This window comes from Agaricus bisporus (genome assembly GCF_000300575.1).
Source record: "Agaricus bisporus var. bisporus H97 unplaced genomic scaffold AGABI2scaffold_12, whole genome shotgun sequence".
In the NCBI taxonomy this organism is placed as follows: Eukaryota; Fungi; Basidiomycota; class Agaricomycetes; order Agaricales; family Agaricaceae; genus Agaricus; species Agaricus bisporus.
Window position 1 is genome coordinate 98,424 of NW_006267347.1, and position 21,376 is coordinate 119,799.

At 46.6% G+C, this 21,376-nt stretch overlaps 9 protein-coding genes across 9 annotated transcripts; 7 read left to right on the forward strand and 2 right to left on the reverse strand.

The window, feature by feature from the left end:
* Positions 1-434: 434 nt before the first annotated feature.
* AGABI2DRAFT_195280 (hypothetical protein) lies at positions 435-1,137 on the forward strand. Its single transcript, XM_006455945.1, has 2 exons — positions 435-770; positions 934-1,137. Exons 1-2 carry the CDS (start codon positions 683-685, stop codon positions 1,089-1,091), a joined length of 246 nt encoding a protein of 81 aa, XP_006456008.1. The 5' UTR covers positions 435-682; the 3' UTR covers positions 1,092-1,137.
* Positions 1,138-1,686: 549 nt separating this feature from the next.
* On the forward strand, positions 1,687-1,981 carry AGABI2DRAFT_195281 (hypothetical protein; the record flags this gene model as incomplete). Its single annotated transcript, XM_006455946.1, has 1 exon — positions 1,687-1,981. A coding segment is annotated over exon 1 (159 nt), but the record flags the coding sequence as incomplete, so codon positions are not given.
* A 394-nt stretch (positions 1,982-2,375) lies between these two features.
* Positions 2,376-3,895, forward strand: AGABI2DRAFT_121912 (hypothetical protein; the record flags this gene model as incomplete). Its single annotated transcript, XM_006455947.1, has 8 exons — positions 2,376-2,459; positions 2,516-2,847; positions 2,903-2,924; positions 2,979-3,057; positions 3,110-3,229; positions 3,296-3,383; positions 3,441-3,498; positions 3,554-3,895. 8 exons carry the CDS (start codon positions 2,376-2,378, stop codon positions 3,893-3,895), a joined length of 1,125 nt encoding a protein of 374 aa, XP_006456010.1.
* Positions 3,896-4,233: 338 nt separating this feature from the next.
* On the reverse strand, positions 4,234-6,354 carry AGABI2DRAFT_121913 (hypothetical protein; the record flags this gene model as incomplete). Its single annotated transcript, XM_006455948.1, has 11 exons — positions 4,234-4,292; positions 4,345-4,699; positions 4,758-4,925; positions 4,991-5,081; positions 5,142-5,430; positions 5,486-5,555; positions 5,609-5,666; positions 5,718-5,785; positions 5,842-5,869; positions 5,923-6,066; positions 6,128-6,354. 11 exons carry the CDS (start codon positions 6,352-6,354, stop codon positions 4,234-4,236), a joined length of 1,557 nt encoding a protein of 518 aa, XP_006456011.1.
* Positions 6,355-9,077: 2,723 nt separating this feature from the next.
* On the forward strand, positions 9,078-11,785 carry AGABI2DRAFT_195282 (hypothetical protein). The gene is made up of 4 exons (XM_006455949.1): positions 9,078-9,268; positions 9,323-9,417; positions 9,481-10,055; positions 10,120-11,785. The coding sequence occupies exons 1-4, from the start codon at positions 9,146-9,148 to the stop codon at positions 11,595-11,597; spliced, it is 2,271 nt and encodes a 756-aa protein (XP_006456012.1). The 5' UTR covers positions 9,078-9,145; the 3' UTR covers positions 11,598-11,785.
* A 457-nt stretch (positions 11,786-12,242) lies between these two features.
* AGABI2DRAFT_227686 (glyoxal oxidase) lies at positions 12,243-14,992 on the forward strand. Its single transcript, XM_006455950.1, has 4 exons — positions 12,243-12,449; positions 12,506-12,600; positions 12,673-13,241; positions 13,292-14,992. Exons 1-4 carry the CDS (start codon positions 12,318-12,320, stop codon positions 14,863-14,865), a joined length of 2,370 nt encoding a protein of 789 aa, XP_006456013.1. The 5' UTR covers positions 12,243-12,317; the 3' UTR covers positions 14,866-14,992.
* Positions 14,993-15,555: 563 nt separating this feature from the next.
* On the forward strand, positions 15,556-17,329 carry AGABI2DRAFT_210695 (hypothetical protein; the record flags this gene model as incomplete). The annotated part of the gene is made up of 4 exons (XM_006455951.1): positions 15,556-15,805; positions 15,872-16,504; positions 16,570-16,741; positions 16,795-17,329. Exons 1-4 carry the CDS (start codon positions 15,628-15,630, stop codon positions 17,327-17,329), a joined length of 1,518 nt encoding a protein of 505 aa, XP_006456014.1. The 5' UTR covers positions 15,556-15,627.
* Positions 17,330-17,724: 395 nt separating this feature from the next.
* Positions 17,725-19,961, forward strand: AGABI2DRAFT_210697 (hypothetical protein; the record flags this gene model as incomplete). The annotated part of the gene is made up of 12 exons (XM_006455952.1): positions 17,725-18,115; positions 18,169-18,201; positions 18,269-18,302; positions 18,352-18,379; positions 18,433-18,519; positions 18,570-18,816; positions 18,889-19,094; positions 19,224-19,258; positions 19,313-19,376; positions 19,437-19,470; positions 19,532-19,591; positions 19,646-19,961. 12 exons carry the CDS (start codon positions 17,725-17,727, stop codon positions 19,813-19,815), a joined length of 1,389 nt encoding a protein of 462 aa, XP_006456015.1. The 3' UTR covers positions 19,816-19,961.
* Positions 19,962-20,753: 792 nt separating this feature from the next.
* On the reverse strand, positions 20,754-21,093 carry AGABI2DRAFT_138906 (hypothetical protein; the record flags this gene model as incomplete). Its single annotated transcript, XM_006455953.1, is given in 3 exon segments — positions 20,754-20,928; positions 20,930-20,965; positions 21,021-21,093. Coding segments are annotated over 3 exon segments (232 nt in total), but the record flags the coding sequence as incomplete, so codon positions are not given.
* Between the last annotated feature and the right edge of the window lie 283 nt (positions 21,094-21,376).

Here is a 21,376-nt window from a genome sequence, read left to right on the forward strand (position 1 = left end):
ACAACAGACTGAAAACTGCTACCAATGTATGGCCAGCCAAACCGGTCAGGCTTCCAGTCTGGATAACGCTGAAGTGGGGTAACATGAAGGGTGACTTTCATCAAACATAACAATTTCGGAGGCGTTCAATAGGCCCATTGCTTCAAGCATGCCAAGTGCCGTGCCAAGGCGTTCCACAGTCGGTCATATCCAGCCAGTCCCATCCTGTATGTATCCTCTATACTTGCAACCTGATAGTCTTTCCCTTTGAACCACGGCCGCAGAATCGCAACGTAGCCATGCAAATTTCGTTGGATTTGTGGCCCCTCCAGTTACTCTTGATATGCGAAGAACACATAAAAGAACCGTGACCACCGGTGCACGAAGGTCTGCGTAAATATCACCGGGTATAATTGTTGAGCCTTAGGCTCGGGCCTCGGCAACCTGTGCGTTTGCTCGTGTCCGAAATCAATTTACAACGTATGAAGACACGTGCAATCTGGAGAAGAATAAAAGGCATGGTGGAATGGGCAGAGAATAACCCAAAAAGGGTCTGTGCGGAAACCCATCAGACGCGTCTGTCCGGAGCTGCTCATCGAAGCATTCTGCTCAAAGGTACCGCGACGCCCCTCTGGTGCCCATGTAGCGTGTCGACAGAAATATCATCGATAAGACCCCACGCTTTCCGGCGTTGCCTATCTCAATGACTCGTTGGAAAACATACAACGAAGTACGAAATCCTGTGTGGAGGTATACGAGACAACGAGATTCCCGAGGCATCACTAGCGAAGGTCTGTGCGTATCGAGATCCCACTGCAACCATGAACACTTTCCGGAGGAGCGATGAAAGAACACAAATGTCGAATCGTCGCAGTGAAAAAAAGACGCGACATCTGAAAGCCAATATTCAATGACCAACACGTATCATCCGACCACCACCATGGTCAAACGAAGCAAACCGATCTCCGAGCGTGAAATGGAAGCACAAAGGCCGTGAGTTCAGAGGGTTAGATGACACCCAAGGGCGGAACCCTCGGGCGGTCGGTGTGGCTGGAGCCGCGTCCAAAACCGTGAAGGGAGACGTCGCAGGAGGCAAAGGTGCCCGGGCATAGGGCAGGGACGGCGACTGGAGAATCTGGAGAGACGAGTGAGTAGAACAGAACAGGCATCAACGAGTCTCAAATTGCCCTTAAATAACGCGTACATATGCATAAACAAACGTTGATCCGCGTCAATTAAATCCTTTGCATCCTCACCCTCTCTGGATCATGACACCAAAGTCAAGTAATTACCTTATTTCTACCACCGGCTGATGCTTTTCGTTGATTGCCTTCGTCCTCGGGAATCACAATCTTTGAAAACGAATACACCGCCTCATACGCGCCGATGACTGCGTCATACACGATGTGCATGGTCACAAGTCAAGTCGGATTCGATAACTTCCACTCTGTCTCCTCTTCGACGACGATCGCTTTCACGGCACCTGGCGGCGTGTTAGATCTTCGGTGCCGAAGAGTAGCCGAAGTCGCAAGGAAAAGCTTGATCATCATGCGTCGGGTGACCAATAATAGATCTCACCCACATGCATGTTGTCCTTCTAGTCGTGCCTCATGGATCGAAGCTTGGTATTAATCCCCGAAGTGTTCTCTCTGGCCTGGTAGCAACTTGGGATCTTCTTTGATGTTCCAACAATTATCCTCTATGTCACTCCAAGATATTCAAGTTATGCGGGAATATCTGCCTTGGCGTTTCTCACCGTTTTGGTATTTCCCAGATAGGTGGCGTTAACAATTTAAAGTGGGAGGACTTCGGTCGGTGCTCTCCCGAGCCATACGCCAGACAATGTGTTTACCAAGCTGCCAAGCTCGTGTCCATTTGGAGCCGCGGAAACATCACCTCGTTCTCCCACGGTATGAGCGATGCATAGTCCTCTATTCAAAGGGCGTCTCAAAGTCATATTTTTGTTGCAGTTGGGTCGGAATAATCTCGCCGGTCGAGTTTGCCGATGAGGCAGCGAGATCTTGGAGAACCTGGAGAATTGAATTGGCTTTGGAAGAAATCCTACTTGTTGAGAATCTCCCACAAACCTGGCGTTTTTTTCCCATGTGCGATGACAGTGAGTAACACACCAGCCTATGGAGGACGCAAAAATAGTGATACAGATAGTGTGAGGCCGCATCGAATCTCATGTGAACAGAAGATTTTCCACGGCAGGGTTCCTGATATACATCATCTCCAGGTCTTTTTCCCTGGCCATTGACCACTATCTACTCTCTCTCTAGAGTACCGCTGCCTTGTCCGTCCGGCCCAACTGATGTGTTGTCAACCGTGAAAGTGAGTGGCCTACTTTCTCGCATTCGGATACGACTCTAAGCAATAACAGGGAAACTCTAGTCATGGATAAAGGCCTTCATACGATGCTGTCGAACTCGACAGATGACGTATATTACACTGTTCAAGGCTATACTTCGTCTCTGCTGGTGAGGGTTCTCTCCTAACGAATGCTCCTGCCCGCGTACTGAAAATGTTTCAATAGTTTGAAATATTCCTTTTTGGTTGGTCTCGTCAGCTAGGAAGCAATCGCATTATCGTTAACCTTTTATCCTTCATAACAGGTCTCTATGCAGCTCTATTCGGCACCTGCCTCCATTTTCTCTTGCGCAATTCGCAGTCATTACAGAAAGTGATTATCAGCGCCATATCTATCATGTTTTCGCTCGCTGCCGCAGACGTCGTGTGGACAATAGCCCTTCTATATGCGTGTATTCTAGCGGAACGGCCAAAAGGGAGTGATGAGGATGATGAAGAGAACCCGGAGATTCCGGTAAGAATACTCCAATACAAATTTTTGCTGTACGTCACAAGCAAGTGAGTATGGTTGAATTATCGTGGCAAGGAATTGAATCTGACCACGACATGCTAGCATCGTTGCGGATTTGTTACTCGTAAGCAGTGGTTCGGTATTGACCATGTGAATACGACTTAACCAGACAGCCTAGATCTACCGTTGCTATACTTTATGGAATAATCGCATACGAATAATCCTCCCTCCAAGTCTCATTCTGTTGGGTACCACACGTGCGTCTTCCCCCTCGTCATCACTCTTCTATGTTCCTAACTCAGTCTCTAGTTTGCGGTTATCTATTCATCGGATTTTCGCATGTTGAACACCTAAAATACAGTCATAACCTGTTGCACGCCTACCTCTTCTTAACTCTCGCTCTAAATGTTATCGTGACCAGCCTTATGGGTATGTGCACCTTTTATAGCATCAGGTTCGCCGTTTTTGAATAACTCGGTTATTTTACCCTTGTAGCTGGCCGAATGTGGTGGATAGCGAGGCAAACTCGAAGTATGCTCGGCCCGTCATTAATGAAAAAATACAAAGTTTCCATTGCTATCTTGTCAGTCGCTATTTTTTTTCTGCTAGAGGAAATATTTACTTAAGTTAACCTCACCAGTATCGAGTCTGGGCTGATATACGCGATATATGTTATTCTAGATGTCGTCTTAGACGTTGTGCGTTCCCTACACTACCACAACTTCTTCCTATCAACTAATTTACAATTTTCAGCTCCTGTTAGACGCTGGTCTTGTCCAAATCGTCGGTCTCGTTCCAACCCTCATGATTGTCCAAGTCGGCATGTCGCAAACCCCATCTAACCAAACCAATTTTACGACGCACAAAGACGACTTAGAAAGCCAAGGTAACACCGACTCCGACTCCCGACTAGCGTCAGAGTGCAACTATGACCTTGGGATGCAAAATAATCATGCTCAAGGTGGCGCCATCGTGACTTCACCTATATCGATTCCTGCACCTATGTATCGTGTAGATTCGGTGGAGAGGTATAGGGTGGGATATCCAGTTAGTCCGTCGAGTGATGATATGAGGATTGGAGACGTGGCCACATAGCCCGCAATTTGTGGCTTTTGTGATTGTTGGAAATTTGCTTAATTGAACCCCGCCCTGGCGCTATGGGTGTTATTGAGAAAGGCGCCGCCAGTGTACCTCCACTCCTGCATTTTTTGCGGCGAGCAGAGGAGAAGCTCAGGCATGATCCTGAGTGTGGAGGATGTCTTGGAGGGTTAATGGGATTCTTGTATGTTAGTTAAACATAGTTCATTCGTTCGCCATTGTATCATATGTGACTTCCATCGCACAATTCAATTCTGTGATATGATAAATAATGTATACACAGACGTTCCTACTCTATCTAAAAGCAGGCTGTTTTTACTCTCCAGGCAGTCGGATCAAGTAGACTGGCATAGCTGCACAAGCTCCTCACCAGTACCAACGTATTGCGCAATGTCTATAAAGTGTTTCGTCAGAAGTCGTTTTGGTAAAAAGAGAAGATGGTTTACAGTCAAAGAATGTCTCGACCGGAATTAGATCAAGAGTACCCATAGGTGTCGAAGTCTTCATCGGTTTTCCTCCCCACATCACACGCAAGTAGTACTGCTGCTTGCCGTTCCCGCTGTTGCCATGCCCGTTATTGCCATGTCCGTTATTGCCGTGGTTGTCATTGCCGTGATTGTCACTGCCATGACTGTTGTCGTCCCTGCTGGTGATGTCGCTGTTGCACTGGCCAGGACCACTGTTGCCATTAGATGGACCTTCATACAGCTCGTATGTCACCTCAGCTCCCATTCCCGGCCAGACCATTTGACTGATTTGCAAACAGCCCAACATAGGCGCCATAGATCCATCATGAGCAATCTAAACAGTAGTTTATTATAAGCTGCTTCCTGAAGAAGAGGGCGAGCCCATAGCGTACATTGTACATGAATTTCATGCTGGATTTGCCATCCATAACTTGTTGGAGATGATCCTGCAGCTGTAGGAAAAAGGCACCATATTTCTTGCAGGAGTAATCGGCTGATTCTGGGGCATCACGGAATATGTATGAGTATTCCCAGTTACCAAAGTTGTAGACCATGTTGGCCTATACCGAATAAAAAACGAAACAGTTAACCACGGCTCACAAAATCATAGATTGAAGGGACCTACTTCCTCTTGTGAAACACACGTCGAAGTATCGTTCCTATCACAGGAAAGTGGTTTTCCATGGCACTGCTTTGCACTCAGGTTGTCGTAGTTGCTATAGTTAAAATTGAGTTGCCATGGAAGAAAAATTACTTATGCGGGAGGCGATACTCACTGGTCGAGACTTATATGCCATCCTCCTGTATCGTTCTTCTCGATCCCAGAGATACTGTCTAGCTTGTCGAAGAGAGGAGCTGCGGCAGTCAAATGGTTTAGCCATACAGCACCTCCATCACCGGTCGTATAATTGTTCCTGATGACGTCGGCATTGGGACAGGGGTAGCTAGGTTCAAGGGAGTCGATTACCGGCTCCTCGATTGAAACAGGAACAACGTCGGTCTTCGGCCAAAGTCCTCTGCACGAACCAGACGCAACTTCGGAAGTGATCACATTGTTCGTCACGCCTAAAATCAAGAGTCAACGAAGAGGGATAGTTGTAGATCCGAAAACGAGACTCACGGACTCGAGCCGTCTTGCTGTCATACGCTTCGCCAAGGCCAAGACGCTTGAAGTAGACCTCTCTTAGATCCTGCATATAATCGTTAGTCCTGTGGTGTCTGTGTTGACGTTAAGAGTACACACTTCACCGTGGACCCTCGCATCGTCCTGACCTTCGGAAGTGATTCCGGGGAAAATGCAACTGAAGAAGCTTCAGAAGATGGAAGTAGTAGGCAAACATTGTAAAACGTACGTGCTATTTATGAATCCTGGACCTACCGTTTTTGTGAACGGATTGTTCGAGGGGAACTCGGCTTGCCACTAGCAGATGTAAGACAGTGTAACTCGCTGACACTGAAGCAAGTCATTGAACGCACCTCAACCGTCGTCTCTTGGAACGATGTGCTACAACACTTGAGTAAACGGCTGAAATCGATTGCCAGACCCCAAAAGCATACCTGTGAAGTCCAACTGTGCGCCCTTGGTTGACACAATCCCAGCCAATTATTTCCTCAAAGTAAGTGTTCGAAGCGTATGGAGTACGCTTTTGATGACGTTGAATGGCTTCCACATACACTAGCTTGTATTGTGACGAAGGAGTCCTGGTTTTGATGGAGGGGCGATCAACATTGAGTTACGTGTAAGGAACAGACATTTACGTACTTGTACTCCTTGGTACGGACGTGCGGCATGTTACACCAGTTATAGATACCATATATACTGTCTGGAGTGTGAGACGAGTTGAAGATGCCTGGGGCCTCTGTCGAATGGAGGACGTTGGTCAAGTTGTTGATGTGAGTTTGATCGGGAGGGTAATAAACGACATTCACTGCCTCAGTGAACGAGACAGCGATCCCAAGGAGGACCCACAGAGGCGAGATGGAGCGCATGGCTAGGCTAACAACCTCAACATCGACACGGCTATCCAGCTTTTTTATGTACCGAGGAGTTTATACACAAACGTGCTTGAGATTCGCAGCCTGGTACGAAAACGTGCGCCACCGTTATTTAGACCGGACGGCGTAACTGAACACGATACCACTTTGAAGATGGACTTTCCCCTGCATCGAACATCACAGTGGGAAAGAAACTTTAGGCCAGTTATGTATACGAGATCTGAGATCTGAGACCTCGAGGTACCAATATAAGAAGGGGTAGGCTCAGGCACAACTCTCACGGACCCACATCATATCCAAGTATAGAAACTTATGTTCACACCTTGTTCACACCTGCTTAAGTACTTCACAACGGTCTACAGTGGTCTACATGCTTCTACATAGCGCGCTCGTATTGTAATCAGTGTATGGGCGGTGTTTGATCAAGCAGGCTAGTGATCCGTTTAAGGAGTCCGGGCATGCCCGCTGTCTATCCAGTTCTTTCGAGTGCACACGACTAAAAAGATGGAGTTTTCGTGACTGACCGAATTGCTGATCACTGATAGTTCCCTTAAGGTTCTCCAAACCCGTACACGAGTACTTTAAACACGTGTATTATAGAGTTGTCGAAATCAATCCCTTGACTTCACCAAACAACCGCTCTAAATGGGGCCGCTAGCCAGAGGCTCGAAGAAACACGATATCACCTTTCTTGATAAACACCTCTCTCTTAGTACATGAGTACTAATATATATACCACCGCAATAGTATCTGGTACACAGTACAGGATCAACTGGCAATTGCTATTTCTTGCTCATACTGCATGTGGGAATCATACATATCGACAAGGACATTCAGTCACATTACTCATACAGGGCGGTTCGTACCGTTAGCGCATCACCCTCTCGTGCGTCCGTTCTATGTTGCTAGGGTTTGTTGTTCATTTGGAAGGAACGCACTCAATACATCAGTGATGACTTGGTATTCTCTCCGTGAGGGTAGTTTGTTCAACACAAAGTTGCATTCCTTTGAATATCAGCCGAGCACAGGTACAGGAGGGAGGTATACGATGTGTCTGGCGAGGCCAACTCGCGGAGTGGCTGGAATATTAGGCTGGAATAAGTAGGGGCGTGGTCGTAAAGGGGTTGGCTAAGTTTGCCATTTGCGATAGGATGGTTGCATTGGTACCTTGAATGATGAAAGCAATATCCCGACGGGATTTCTTGATAATAGGAGCCAATAGGTCATCGATCACCGGCCATGGATTGTTGTTCCGTGACTATTTGTGATACTGCAAAAAGCCTGCGAACGTGCCTTCTTGTCTTATATCCTGCTTACATCGCTCTTGCCACTGTACCACGTCATCCGTCATCGCGATTTTTCTTTTATGCGAGAATCATTTTTTCACGATTTTGGAGATTTGTCGGATGAATTGTTTGGTCACGTGCGTGAACTTACCGTCGTAATGGACAAGGTGGTACAGCGTTCTATGATTCGTCGGAAGCCGGTTGATATACAAAATTGATATACAAACGGCTCAGCTGGACACAAGACGCCTTGGTTGTGTGGTCACTAGTCGCGAAGAATGCTAGGCCAATGTTGAACAGAAGGTCAGATCTTCGAGTCGGCTGATTTGGCCATCAAAGGGTTCCTGATCATCCCTTAGTTGAACATCGGTGAAAGTAGGGGTTAAACGTACTAGTTCAGGCCAAGGTACTACTAGTTCTCGTCATCGGAGAATTGCCAAGGATCTTTTGTTGCTTCATGTCATCGAGGCAATTTACCTGTCTATTGGCCCCAAAATGAAAGACGAGAATGGTTCATGACAACAGAGATAGGCCGATGCAAAAACTGATACGGTAACTCTACCCTCTCGTATTTTGCCACGCTCACGACAATTGGTCAGAGGCTCGGACCTGTTCAGGCGGCTTATCGAAGTGTGTACGTGATCTCCAAGAACTACATAAGAAAAAGTAAAGTACCTGATGTATTGTCTCAAGGCTTTTGCCGAAGTCGCCGTAGACAAGTGGCAGATGCAAGACAGATAGGGTCGGCCCTCTGTAAGCATTGATACTTTATGTATAAACAGTTCAGAATTATTGAGCATGTTTGGTCAAGGGGGGATTAGTAGAGTGCAGGATGCCAGGAAGTACCAGGTGTTGTAGTCGGAATTGACTGAATGAACCGTCTATTATTAGAAAGCGAGACAGACTATTTTTAAATCACACTCAAACACCTTCGAGCGGTGAGGCCAATAAGGTGGCCATGGGTCAACGCAAAGCCAAATATACTAGTCGTAGGTTGGGGGATAATAGGTTTGTGCGTCAACAATGCTTACACAATGATTACTTTCTAAATGAATGGTGGCGGCTCCGTGCCAGTGATGATGGATTCCGGCGGGACCACGTTGACAGCTACACAGCCTACTAAAAATTTCTCCACCTGCGAACATGGCGGCGCAGGGAAAGTGTTCGCATTAGGCAGAGATACTCGCCAAGGAGCTTAAATCACGTTCACGGCTGAAGATGCCCGCGAGCTAGCACTATGCATAGCAACAGCCCAGATTCTTTGAGGGGATATCGTTGTTGGTGAAGAACCCAGGGCGGGAACCGGCGATTGATAAGTAATGTTAGGCGAGTGCTAGGCTGAGCTGGGCTTGGATCCGGAGGGCCTTCAAAGTTTCAGGGTCGTTGGTGGCAGGGGGCCTCTGCTGAATTTTAATAAGTGTCGTGTGTCCTTGTTGCCACCTCTCTCTTGTCTTCCCCCCTCACGTTCTGTTTTTTAGTCGCTGGCTCCGACGGCGAACATGCTTCGCCATCCACTCCTTTCGTTATATTACCTTTGGCTCGCGTCGGCCGTAACACATGTCGCCGCACAGAAGGCGGGTTCGTTTGCCGATGGTGGCAACACACAAGTTAGTGCAATGATGGTACGCTGCTTATTCTCCTTGGATTTCGCGACAATCCCTGATGCTCGTCTTTAGATGTTCGTTGGGAATGAGGAAAAAGTGTATATGTTAGACAAAGCAGAAAACAACCCTGCTCAAATCAAAGGACATCCTGCATGGGGATCCGTTTGGTAGGTGGACCAGTTGGAGACCCTCGCCGATTGCTTCGCGACGCTAATATGCTTCTTCATCAGGGACTTGAACACGCACGATGTTGAACTAATGGACGTTAGGACGAACGTGTTCTGTTCGTCTGGTATGCATCTACCAAACGGGTCCTTCATCGCAATGGGTGGCAATGGCGCTGTTGGTCCTGGTGGTAATATTGGTTCGCAACTCAATCCACAAAATGGAGCAGCAGATTGGGACTCCGTGTACCAGGATTTCGATGGTGGAAAAGCCATTCGTCTGCTAAATCCATGTGACTCGGCGAAAAACTTTAATGAACCAGAATGCCAATGGTTTGACGACCCGACGGTTCTTTCGATGCATCAGAGGCGGTGGTATTCAGCTGCAGAAGCCTTAGAAGATGGAAGTGTCGTGATCATCGGTGGATTCGCCAATGGAGGCTATATAAACCGCAATTATCCAAATGTCGATCCCGAATTTGAAGGTGGAGCTGCTGTTTGTACATATGAATATTTTCCTCCCAGAAACGAAAACCCGAAGACATTCGACTTTCTCATCAAGACCTCAGGATTGAACGCTTACCCGCACTCTTACCTTTTGCCTTCGGGTAAATTGTTCGTTCAAGCAAATGTGTCATCAGGTGTGTTCTATATAGGATTTTAAATCTTGGAAATTTTGATTGATACATGCGCCTTGTTACATAGTGATCTGGGATCACAACGCCAACGTTGAGACCCCGCTTCCTGATATGCCCCATGGAGTTGTCCGTGTCTACCCTGCTTCGGGTGCTACCGCCATGCTTCCTCTGACTCCCGACAATGACTATAATCCGACGATCCTCTTTTGTGGTGGCAGCGACATGCCTGAATATGCGTACGGCAATTACTCTTTCCCCTTCATCGACACTTTCTATTACCCGGCCTCAAAGGATTGTCAACGCATTACTCCCGAACCTAAGGATGGGTCTGCCCCTGCTTATGAACAGGATGACGATATGTTGGAAAGCCGGACGATGGGCCAATTCATTGTACTTCCAGATCTGAAGCTTCTTGTAGTCAATGGGGGTCTTAATGGCACAGCGGGGTATTCTCAAGCAACCGGTGAAACTACCTCATACAGCCTCATGCCTTACGGCGAGTCTCTTGCAGCTGGACCTGTTGGTACGCCCGCAATCTACGACCCCAAAGCTCCCAAAGGTCAAAGATGGTCTGATGCGGGGTTGGCTACGTCGGACATCGCTCGTCTCTACCACTCCTCTGCCATGCTTCTTCCTGATGCGTCAATCCTCATTGCTGGTTCTAACCCCAATGTCGACGTCAATACTTCGACGATCTATCCGACGACTTACCAGGCTGAGATATTCTATCCGCCATATTTTTCTGCCGGGACACGGCCTCAACCCAGTGGCATGCCAAAGCAACTCACTTATGGTGGCAATCCCTTTGATATTACCATCCCCCCTACCTCGTATTCTGGTTCGAGTAACGATGCAGCTGCGAGTGCAATGGTCACTTTGATTCGTGGTGGATTCACGACACATGCTATGAACATGGGACAGCGTGGAATGCAGCTCAGGAATTCCTTCACAGTCAAGCAAGATGGTACCATTATCCTGCACGTTGCGCAACCACCACCTAATCCTTACATCTACCAACCTGGCCCTGCTTTTCTCTACACTCTCATCAATGGCATTCCATCAAATGGTTCATACGTGATCCTTGGCAACGGACAAATTGGCCAGCAGCCGACTGCAGAGGACAGTACGCTTCCCGACAGCGTTCGCGCTGATGGTGCCAAGGGGGCGGGATCCCCGAACTCAAATGCCAATGATGGTAGTGATACTTCAGGTTCTCACAAGGGAGCAATCATTGGAGGAGTAGTGGCTGCTATCGTGGGTATTGCCGTAGTTGGACTAGTCCTCGGAGTATTCTTTATTCGTCGAAAGAAGTCTGCACCAAACGCCAGTAATGGGTATAATATGGGTGGACCATCAAGCATGGCTGCGGCAGCATCGAGCGAACAACTCATGGTAGCGTCTGGACCTGGAAGTAACGGCGCGGGATTTAGAGGCTCCGACTCGAGTGCTTTCTTGCCGTTCAAAGAATCGTCGACATTTAGAGATTCGGAGGATATGCATCAAAACCAGATGGGCCCGCCGGCCATGCATAATCCATATCGGTGATTGAGTGAGTGTGTTTGCGGTGATTTGTTTGTGGTTATCTTTTCCCTTGATCGTTGTAGATACGAGCCTCTTGCATTTTTGGACTGTCTGTCACACTTGGCATTTGTCTATTCTCTTTTTTTGGTTTTTAAGAAACCACGGACTCGAATTCAATCATTTTATTTCATGACGGACACATCTTGTGATGATGATGGACTTGACTACTCACACTCCTTTTTCGGGCACCATAACAACCAACAGCGGTTTATCAGTAAAGCTAGTATTCAAGTAGAGAAAAGTTAGTTTTGTAATTCAGTAATCGGATCTTCGTACAGTTGCCTTGCCTGATTAATGCTGTGCGGATTGATGATGGCATGACGTTAACGCAGCCACTTTTATCCGCAGAGCCACGGGGATGGAGTGCCCGTTGGTGCAATTGGAGTTTGTTCTCAACGAATCCAAGTTGAATGGTCTCGCGGCATAGATGTTGTTGTCAAGTGTCGTCAATGACATGCTCATGACTGAGGGCGCTCTTTTTATTTTATGGTAGCCAGGGGTGTGTGCAAGGAACGGGTCAAGCTTATTTTCGGCTGTGTGGGAAAAACACAGACTGATTGTTTCTTCGGCGAACAATCCCTGCCTCCCATCATCCGCACGCCCTTGTTCTCCTTCCTCCACCACTCGACCGGCCCCTTCCTCTCTCATCATATAATTTAGATATTGCGACCATCGTCACTCTGAATGACTAGTCTTTCACGGTCGTTTGTGGCGCTCCGCCTTTTTCTCTTCTTTTCGTGCGCTATCTCTCCTTCATTATCGGCAACCGCAGGCTCGTTTGCCGATGGGGGGACAACCGGTGTCAGTGCGATGATGGTGAGCCTTCTCAAAATCTTCTTTATGATTTTTCGTTCATGACTGTCCTCGTTTAGATGATACTTGGGAATGAAGACTATGTGTATATCCTCGATAAGGCGGAAGGAAATGCTGAAGTGATAAATGGACATCCAGCGTGGGGTGCTGTATGGTGTGTAATCATTCTTTTAAACTGGTGTTGTCTATACGCAGTGAATGTTGATACCTCTGTTTACGTTATTAGGGATACACGCACTCACGAGCATCAGCTCATGGATGTGCGAAGTAACGTCTTCTGTTCCTCGGGAATGCATCTTCCCAATGGATCATATGTCACTTTTGGTGGAAACAGCGCTGTTGGTCCCGGTGGTAACACCCCGACTGGATCAGATGGCCTTCCGGAAACTTGGGACCCTCAATACCAAGATTTTGATGGAGCCAAAGCCATTCGAGTTCTCAACCCATGTAAATCCGAGCAGAACATTGCCGATCCCAAGTGTCAGTGGTTTGACGATGCCACCGTATTGGCTATGGAGAGACGAAGATGGTATTCGGCTGCTGAAGCGTTAGAAGACGGCAGTGTCATCATTATGGGAGGTTTCGTCAATGGTGGCTATATCAACAGGAACTATCCAAATACCGATCCAGAATTTGAGGGTGGTGCTGCTGATTGTACCTACGAATATTACCCCTCACGGAACCAACCGGCTCAGACTGTTCAATTTCTCATTCAAACCTCTGGCTTGAACGCCTATGCACTTACATACCTGATGCCTTCTGGTCAACTTTTCGTCCAGGCAAATGTGTCTACCAGTGAGTTACAGCTTTTCTCCATTGATGTGGCGATACTGAACCGCCTGAAGTGCTATGGGATCACAATGCAAACGTCGAAACCCCTTTACCTCCCATGCCGGGCAATGTTGTCCGTGTATACCCCGCCTCAGGCGCAAATGCAATGCTCCCCCTTACCCCTGCAAACAATTATGAACCGACTATTCTTTTCTGCGGTGGCTCTGATATGCCTGAATCTGCTTTCGGCAACTACGCATTCCCCGCCATCAATACTTTTGATTATCCGGCTTCAACGGATTGCCAGCGCATCACGCCAGAGCCTCAGGATGGCTCTGAGCCCGTCTATACCAAGGATGATGACTTGCTTGAGGGACGCACCATGGGTCAATTCATCCTTCTTCCTGATGGAAAAATACTTCTCGTCAATGGAGGCGCAAATGGCACTGCTGGATATTCGCAAATGACAGGTGAGACTCCCACGTTTGGTCAAATGCCATGGGGAGAGTCTCTTGCATCCGGACCTCGAGGAACGCCCGCACTCTATGACCCTGAAGCTCCCGCTGGACAACGATGGTCTAACACAGGCTTCGCTACATCGGATATTGCGCGTCTTTACCACTCGTCAGCTATGTTACTCGCTGATGGTTCGGTACTTATTGCCGGCTCGAATCCTAACGTGGACGTCAACACTTCGACCATCTTCCCTACAACTTACAAGGCGGAGATTTTCTATCCTTCGTACTTTGATGCCACCACTCGTCCGGCTCCTTCTGGTATCCCGACAACCCTTTCATATGGAGGCGATTATTTCAATGTCACGCTTCCTCAGACCTCGTACAGTGGTTCGGCAAACGATGCTGCAGCTAAGACCAAGGTTGTGCTTACTCGTGGTGGATTTACGACGCATGCGATGAACATGGGCCAGAGATATCTTCAACTCAATAACACTTACACTGTCCAGGATGATGGTACCATTGTATTGCATTGTGCTCAACCACCTCCGAACCCACACATTTTACAACCGGGACCCGTAGTATTCTGGGTGGTTGTTGATGGTATTCCGAGTAATGGAACAATGGTGATCGTTGGAAATGGCCAGATTGGTCCACAGCCTGTTACAGATGCGAGTACTCTACCCGATAGTGTGCTGGCTACGAACAATGTGAATGGTGGCGCGTCGGATTCATCGGGTTCTGGTGTGGATAACAACAATTCGGACTCGACGACATCCATTGGGGCTATCGTTGGTGGTGTCGTTGGTGGTATAGCGGCTCTTGCTGCGATTGTCGGTGCAGTAGTATTCTTCATGAGAAGACGTAATGCTGGTGGACGTGGAGTGTATACACAGAAAGCCGCTCCTGCTTCGACATACGATTTTGGTTCAACTCCTTTGGAGACTACCAGAGGTCATATACCCATCCCATCGGATTCTAGTTCGTTCGTGCCCTTAAACCAGGAGAATAGGAGTGTTGCTTGGAATGCTGGAAGTACGGCGAGTCTGCATGAAGCGGCGGGTGTGAGCGCGCCTTATAGAGACGATCCGAGAACAAGTAGTATGGGAAGTGGGGGAGGGTATGGCGGATATCCTATGCAGGAACAAAACTATGACCCGTATGCTAGGGCTGGGCCAGGTGGGAGATTGTGAAAATTTTCTAGTGAGGAATGTTGTGGTTTGTAGAACATTTGCATGATTTTGTTTCGTTTAATGAAAAACTGGAATCTTATACCTTAGATTGCTTTATCTTTTTTTTTTCTTTCTGATGTTAATTTCACCTACTGTACCTTTCTCAGGTCGTGGATTTGTATGTACTGACTCGAGACCTTTTTTGTTTTGCTTTTGGAATTTCTAACCCGTGGACGAATAATTTTGTAGTAGCCAACTTTTTACCCTCTTTTCATTCTTTTCTTTGGTCTCTTGTTTTATACGAAAGCACGCTCTTTCTTGTTTTTGATTTTTTATCTGACGTTTCATGGACATGTTCTTTTTTTTTACAATTTGTATAGATTTCTTTCATGAGCTATAAGGAAAGGCGATTTTTCGGCCTCTTCTGAATGAACGCTAGGCTTAACAAGTCGCAAGAGAGATAAATTCGAAAAAGACTTTGTGGTCAGTTGACAAAGTCTATTTTTATGAGTTTTGGGAGTAATGTCATGTTCAAAAATGTCATCTACCTTTGTTGGAAACTCTTCTTCTGCCATTCTCCGAGTCATACTCATGACACGTTCTTCTAATGATTTGTTGGTGTAATCAGTGCGTCTTGTCCGATTAAATGCCATTAGAAGAGGACTAGATTACTGATGACGTCAATACTGAAGAATCGCTTATGTATACCACCCCAAACCTCCCATGCTCTCCGCCTGAAACCAAAAGCGCATAATCAGCGTTATTGGTTGCAACCAACTGTATATGCCTGGACAAAGGTACATTCGTCTGTTTACTGAGCCTCCGAAGAGAAATTGTAATTGGGAGAAAGTTGAGAAAGATGTTGAGGATGCGTTGAGACAGAATGTGCAGAAGGTGCAACAGATGATGGGCGCGAGGGACGGTCAAGGGAAGAGGGAAAGTATTTATTTGGGAGATGTCGGTGAGTGTGTTGATTTTTGGGTTCAATGAGATGAGAATTATTTTTCTAATGCTATTGTCTATGTAGGTATTGCGTTTATGGAGATGTCTATAGCTCAAGTTCGACGTATTTTATCGGAGCCAGAGGAAGATGATGATGTTCTTTCGTCCAAGGTTCTATCGTCCCTTTCAGACCGCCATCTATCATCATTAATTCAAGAAGCCTCACTAACTCCTCGTAACATCCGCGACGGGGCTCATTTATCATTTTTGGAAACACCTGTCGGCATTGCCACTCTGGTTCTCAAAAAATACCCTCTTGGAGGAAATCGAGTGTTCGTAGATGCCCCTTGGCAGAAATGCAGAGATTTCTTGCTGAGGGGTGTTGAAGTTACTATGGAGGATGACAGGAATTTCGGTGAAGATGATGATGGGTGTGAAGTGCTTTATGGAAGAGCAGGGTTCTTGTATGCGTTGTTGTTTCTCAGGAACTTTGTGTGTCAGAAGAATGGAGGAGGTGATGGTGGAAAACTTGACGAAGATATAAAATCTTGTCGAGAGTTACTTTCGGATGCAACACTTCGAAATGTCGTTCATTCGATCATACGACGAGGAAGAAATGGTGCCAAAACTTATCGCTTTGAGTTTGGTACTGCTAAATCTCCTCCGCTGATTTGGGCTTGGCATATGAAGCGTTACCTTGGAGGAGCTCATGGAGCAGGTCAGTGAAAAACATATTTTCTTCCTGCCAGTGTTCTCGGCTTAGACTAATCCTCTCTTTTGTAGCTGGGATTCTTCAAATGTTGTTGAGCTGTCCTTTTTCTATCATTTCGAGTTATATGCCTGAGATAGTGCAAACTATTGATTGGCTGGTCTGTGTTCAAGATCGTGTGGGCAATTGGTCGACGAGGGCTCCTGATCTCAATCAGACTACTTCAGGAGAAAATGATCTTGTGCAGTGCGTGAATTTCTCGTAATTTCATTCTTGTGTTCTTCACTCATGGTCGATAGATGGTGTCATGGTGCACCTGCTATGCTCATCCTTCTCTCTACGATTTTACGCATGTCTGTTACGCCAGGAGTTACGACAGGAATGACAGAAAAACAACAAGTACGATTTGTAGTATCACTTCAACGTGGATGCGCCCACGTATATATGCGTGGCCTTTTGCGTAAAGGTGTTGGACTTTGTCATGGCGTTGCCGGATCTGTATATGCACTCCTCGCTGCATCTGGCATCCTAGATGAAGCATCTCATACCAGCAGCAATGACGCCCCGGATTCTACTACACCTAAACCACCACAAGAGCGTTTTGCACCGTATTTCACACAGGCTGCACACCTTGCTCATCAAGCGACTTTTGCGGGTTCGTTGACGGGCAAAGGTGAAATGAAGACACCTGACCATCCATGGAGTTTGTATGAGGGTATGGCGGGAATGTGTTGCGCATGGCAAGAAATCCTTTATAGGTTGAAGCATAGGGATCGATCGTTTTTGTGTTCGGGTATGCCTGGATATGATGACCTTGGTAGATTGGTACATTAAAAGGTAAGTTTTTTCTCATGAATTGTTCGCTTACGGTTGTATTCGACAGATCTTATATTACTACCCCTCTGTTCTTTTCTTTCAATATGAACTAGCGGTTGCTTTTGGTTTGAAACGCCTTGCGTATCCTGCGCAGTCTCAGCTGCAACTTCAACGTCAAGAACGTCGCCGACCAGACACAGGATTTTGTTTCGGACTGACCTATACAGCACGAAGTTATAAGAACGTTTTATCGTCAACATATCACCACCACTTCAACACTTCAAGCAATGTTTACCCCCCTCCTACGTCCTCTCGGAATCTGCTTGGCCATTGGTTTCACTGTTCAGGCGATACCCACTCCCCCCGGACATGAAATCATACAATATAACCCAGGTCGCTTTACCCTCAGGGGAATGGACTATCCTCGCATCTATAAACCAGATTCTGACTCCGACGATACCGCTCCCGCTTTCCTTTCACGCGATAGGAGACCTGATCGTTATTACGACGAACGCGTGTCAGCCACCAGCGACGACGATCTATTCAATTTTCACCCTTTGAGACCACCTTTTCAGGCTCGTGACCAGAAACGCGCCAATGGAATACAGACGACGACACCTCAACCCGTTAGAGGAAAGTATGGTGCACCTTTGTTGGGGCCGGAGAATGTAGCTTTGGTGGAACAGAACTTGGATTTGTTGAGGCCGCCGAAGACGGATTCGGGGACTGTGATGAATTTCAAGTGGCCGTTTTCGTTCAGTCATAATAGATTAACGGAGGGTGGATGGGCAAGGCATCAGAATGGTGTGGCCTCCGTTTTCTCCACTCTTCTTTCATATACTTACCAGCGACGACAGAGAAACAGATGCCTATTGCCAAAGATTTGGCGGGTGATTTTTTCTCTTAATCGCGGACGCTATTGGGTGATATGCTAACCTGTGATTGTTTGCCCTTCAGCGGTCAATATGCGTTTGAAAGCCGGAGCCATAAGGTACGTATGTTTTGTGGATTATTGAAGCGTCCTTAACGAATATGGCCAGAGAAATGCATTGGCATGTTACGAACGAGGTCCGTATATTTTCGTTCGATCACCTCTAGCTATTTACTGACAGGGCTTTTAGTGGGCATACGTCTTGAAAGGTTCTTTGCGAGTCAGTGTGTTGGCTCCAGGTGGTGAAAACGAGGGAGTGATGTATGTGGCTGACGTCGTACGTTATCACCCTCTCCCTTCAACTCTCGCGCTTCAACGCTTCTTTAGAACGAAGGAGATCTGTGGTACTTCCCAGCAGGCGATCCTCATTCCCTCCAAGCCAAAGACACAAACCCCGAAGGAGCAGAATTTTTACTCATATTTGATTCAGGTGCTTTCGACGAGAATGAAACATTTCTTTTGACGGATTGGCTTGTACACGTTCCGAAAGAGGTTTTGGCGAAGAATTTCCAGACGTATCCGGATACGACTCCGTTTGATCATATACCAGAAGAGGAGTTGTATATCTTTCCTTGTGAGTTTCCTATCTGCCGTCCACGCCGATTCAATATTCTGGGATCATTGATTCATGTTTCTTTATCATAAGCGACCCCACCGTCAGAAGATATCAACAAGGACATGGTTGTTCCAAATCCGACAGACCCGAAATACTTTTTTGCTTACCCATTTTCGAAAGTTGAGCCAGTAAAATATCCTGGTGGAACGGTCAAGGTGGCGGATTCTAGAAGTTTTGAAGCTTCGAAAAACATTGCGGTTGCTGAAGTTGAGGTTGAAGTTGGTGGGATACGGTACGTTTTGATCTATAAGTAGCTCGTTTTGCCTGACGGTTCATGTTACCCTTTTATGCAGGGAGCTACATGTGAGTTGTACTGATTTCGTGTGCAGCAGCTTCGGATAGGCTAAATAGTCATTTAATTTCAGTGGCACCCGACACAACCTGAGTGGACGTTTATATTGTAAAGCTTTTCTATTTATCTCGCTGAGCCGTTGACTCATGACATATCCACTAGATCCGGGAAAGCAAGAATAACACTATTCGCTTCGCAACACAATGCTGCTACGTACGACTTTTTCGTGAGTCTTATCCCATGTTAGGTTCAGAGCAGAACCGTTGTTGATCTTTCGAGTCGATAGGCTGGTGATGTGGCGTACATCCCTCCTACCTTCGGTTTGTATCTTCCTCAATGAAATCATATCTGTTACTCATTTTTTTCTTTGTCTCTGTGAAGGTCACTACGTTGAGAATATCGGAGACGAGCCTTTGAAGTTTTTAGAGGTTCTCAAGACAGGTCAGTCGGTTGACTTAGTCAAATTTCCGTATATGTCGTTAACGGCGATGGTAGATGTCTTCCAGGATATATCACTTAAACAGTGGCTGGCTTTGACGCCTCATAATGTCGTCAAAGCACATCTTGGGTTTAGCGAACAATTCATTGATGCACTTCCGAGGCAGAAGCAGGTGATTGTATCAGGGGAACAGGCTGACTGGTCTTCGGACGAGGAAACAATGTAAAATGGCGTTTTCATTGTTGGATATTGGCTTTTGGTTGTAATGTTTTTTACCGCTCTTTTATGTTGTTTAGTCGTCGACGCTTCCTGTGCCGATCTTCAGTTTAAAGCCCATTCATCCCAATATACAGGTTTACTATTCACGAAATTCACAAAATATAACACCAAAGTTCCAAAGCAGTACAAGTCTTAAGAAGGCTCAGTTTCATAAAGCCAAGAATTAATTGTTGCCGACTAGCAAAAAAAAATCATCAGAAACACTCGGGTTGAACAGAGGCGGGGACAGACGTACAACCGCCGAAACGGCCCAAACCGTCTTTAATTCCTTGTCCAATTTTACCGGCGGTTTGCTCGTCCTAAGATAAAATGAATATGTGTTTTTCGACCACTGTATTTTTGAGCAATCACCAATGCGTATCCAGCCTTGCTTGCCGCATTTTGAACTGCTCCAGAGACGAAATCATTCGAGCGAGAAGTATTATCGTTGTTGGAAGAGTTGTTGGAATCATTGTTGTTGTTGTTAGAGGAACCATACTTCTCAGTGTTGGAGGATCCATAATCGTTATTGTTGGAAGAGGAGTTGGAGGAGCCGTAGGTGTCGTTGTTGTTAGAGGATCCATAGGTGTTGTTGGAAGAGGTGTCATTGGAAGACCCATAGGTGTCGTTGTTGGTATTAGACGATCCGTATGAATCTTGGCGGTTGGTATTGTCGTTGGAAGAGCCATACGAATCGTTTTTGTTGGAGGAACCGTACGAGTCGTTGTTGGAAGAGCCATACGAATCATTTTTGTTGGAAGAGTCGTTACTGGAAGAGCCATATGACTCGTTGTTGGAAGTACCATACGTATCGTTCCTATTACCGCTGCCATATGAATCATTGTTGGACGAGTCGTTATTATCGCGTCTGCTTGAACCATAGGAATCATTGTTGGAAGAGCCATAGGTATTATCATCTCTGTTACCACCACTCCCGTATGAATCATTGTTGGATGATCCATAAGAAGTGGTCTTGTTGTCGCCACCGTACGAGTCGTTCCGAGACGATCCATACGAATCATTCCTGTCACCACTGGAGGAGTTGTCATTGTTAGAGGAGCCATAGGAGTCGTTATTCCTATTCGAGCCGTAAGAATCGTTGTTAGAGTAGTCATCCTCTACATGGTCATCGGTCAACGTTAGAAGAATGTATAGCGATAGCATCAGACGCACGACCACTAGAGCCACGACTGTCTTGATTCCTTTCACTGGACATGTTTTATAGATGATTTGGTGTAGCGGGGACCGGAGGAGTTGTAGTGGTGAAAGGAGGGGAAAAGGTGGTTGGTTTTATACGTCCTACGGCATATGAGCCATTGCTGTCGAAAAGGCATTCGATTCTGAACGGTTAGCTTTATTCCTACGATGGCCGAGAAAAAATAAACACAGCCCGATTTTGCTGATGAAATGTCAGATCCGGTCCATCATGTAGATGCCTGATTGAAATTTCATCTATCTGGGAAATGGCGATGTGCGGTTCAAAATCGCAGCACCCGAACAAGCCCTAAGCAGATGGCCTCGATATTGGA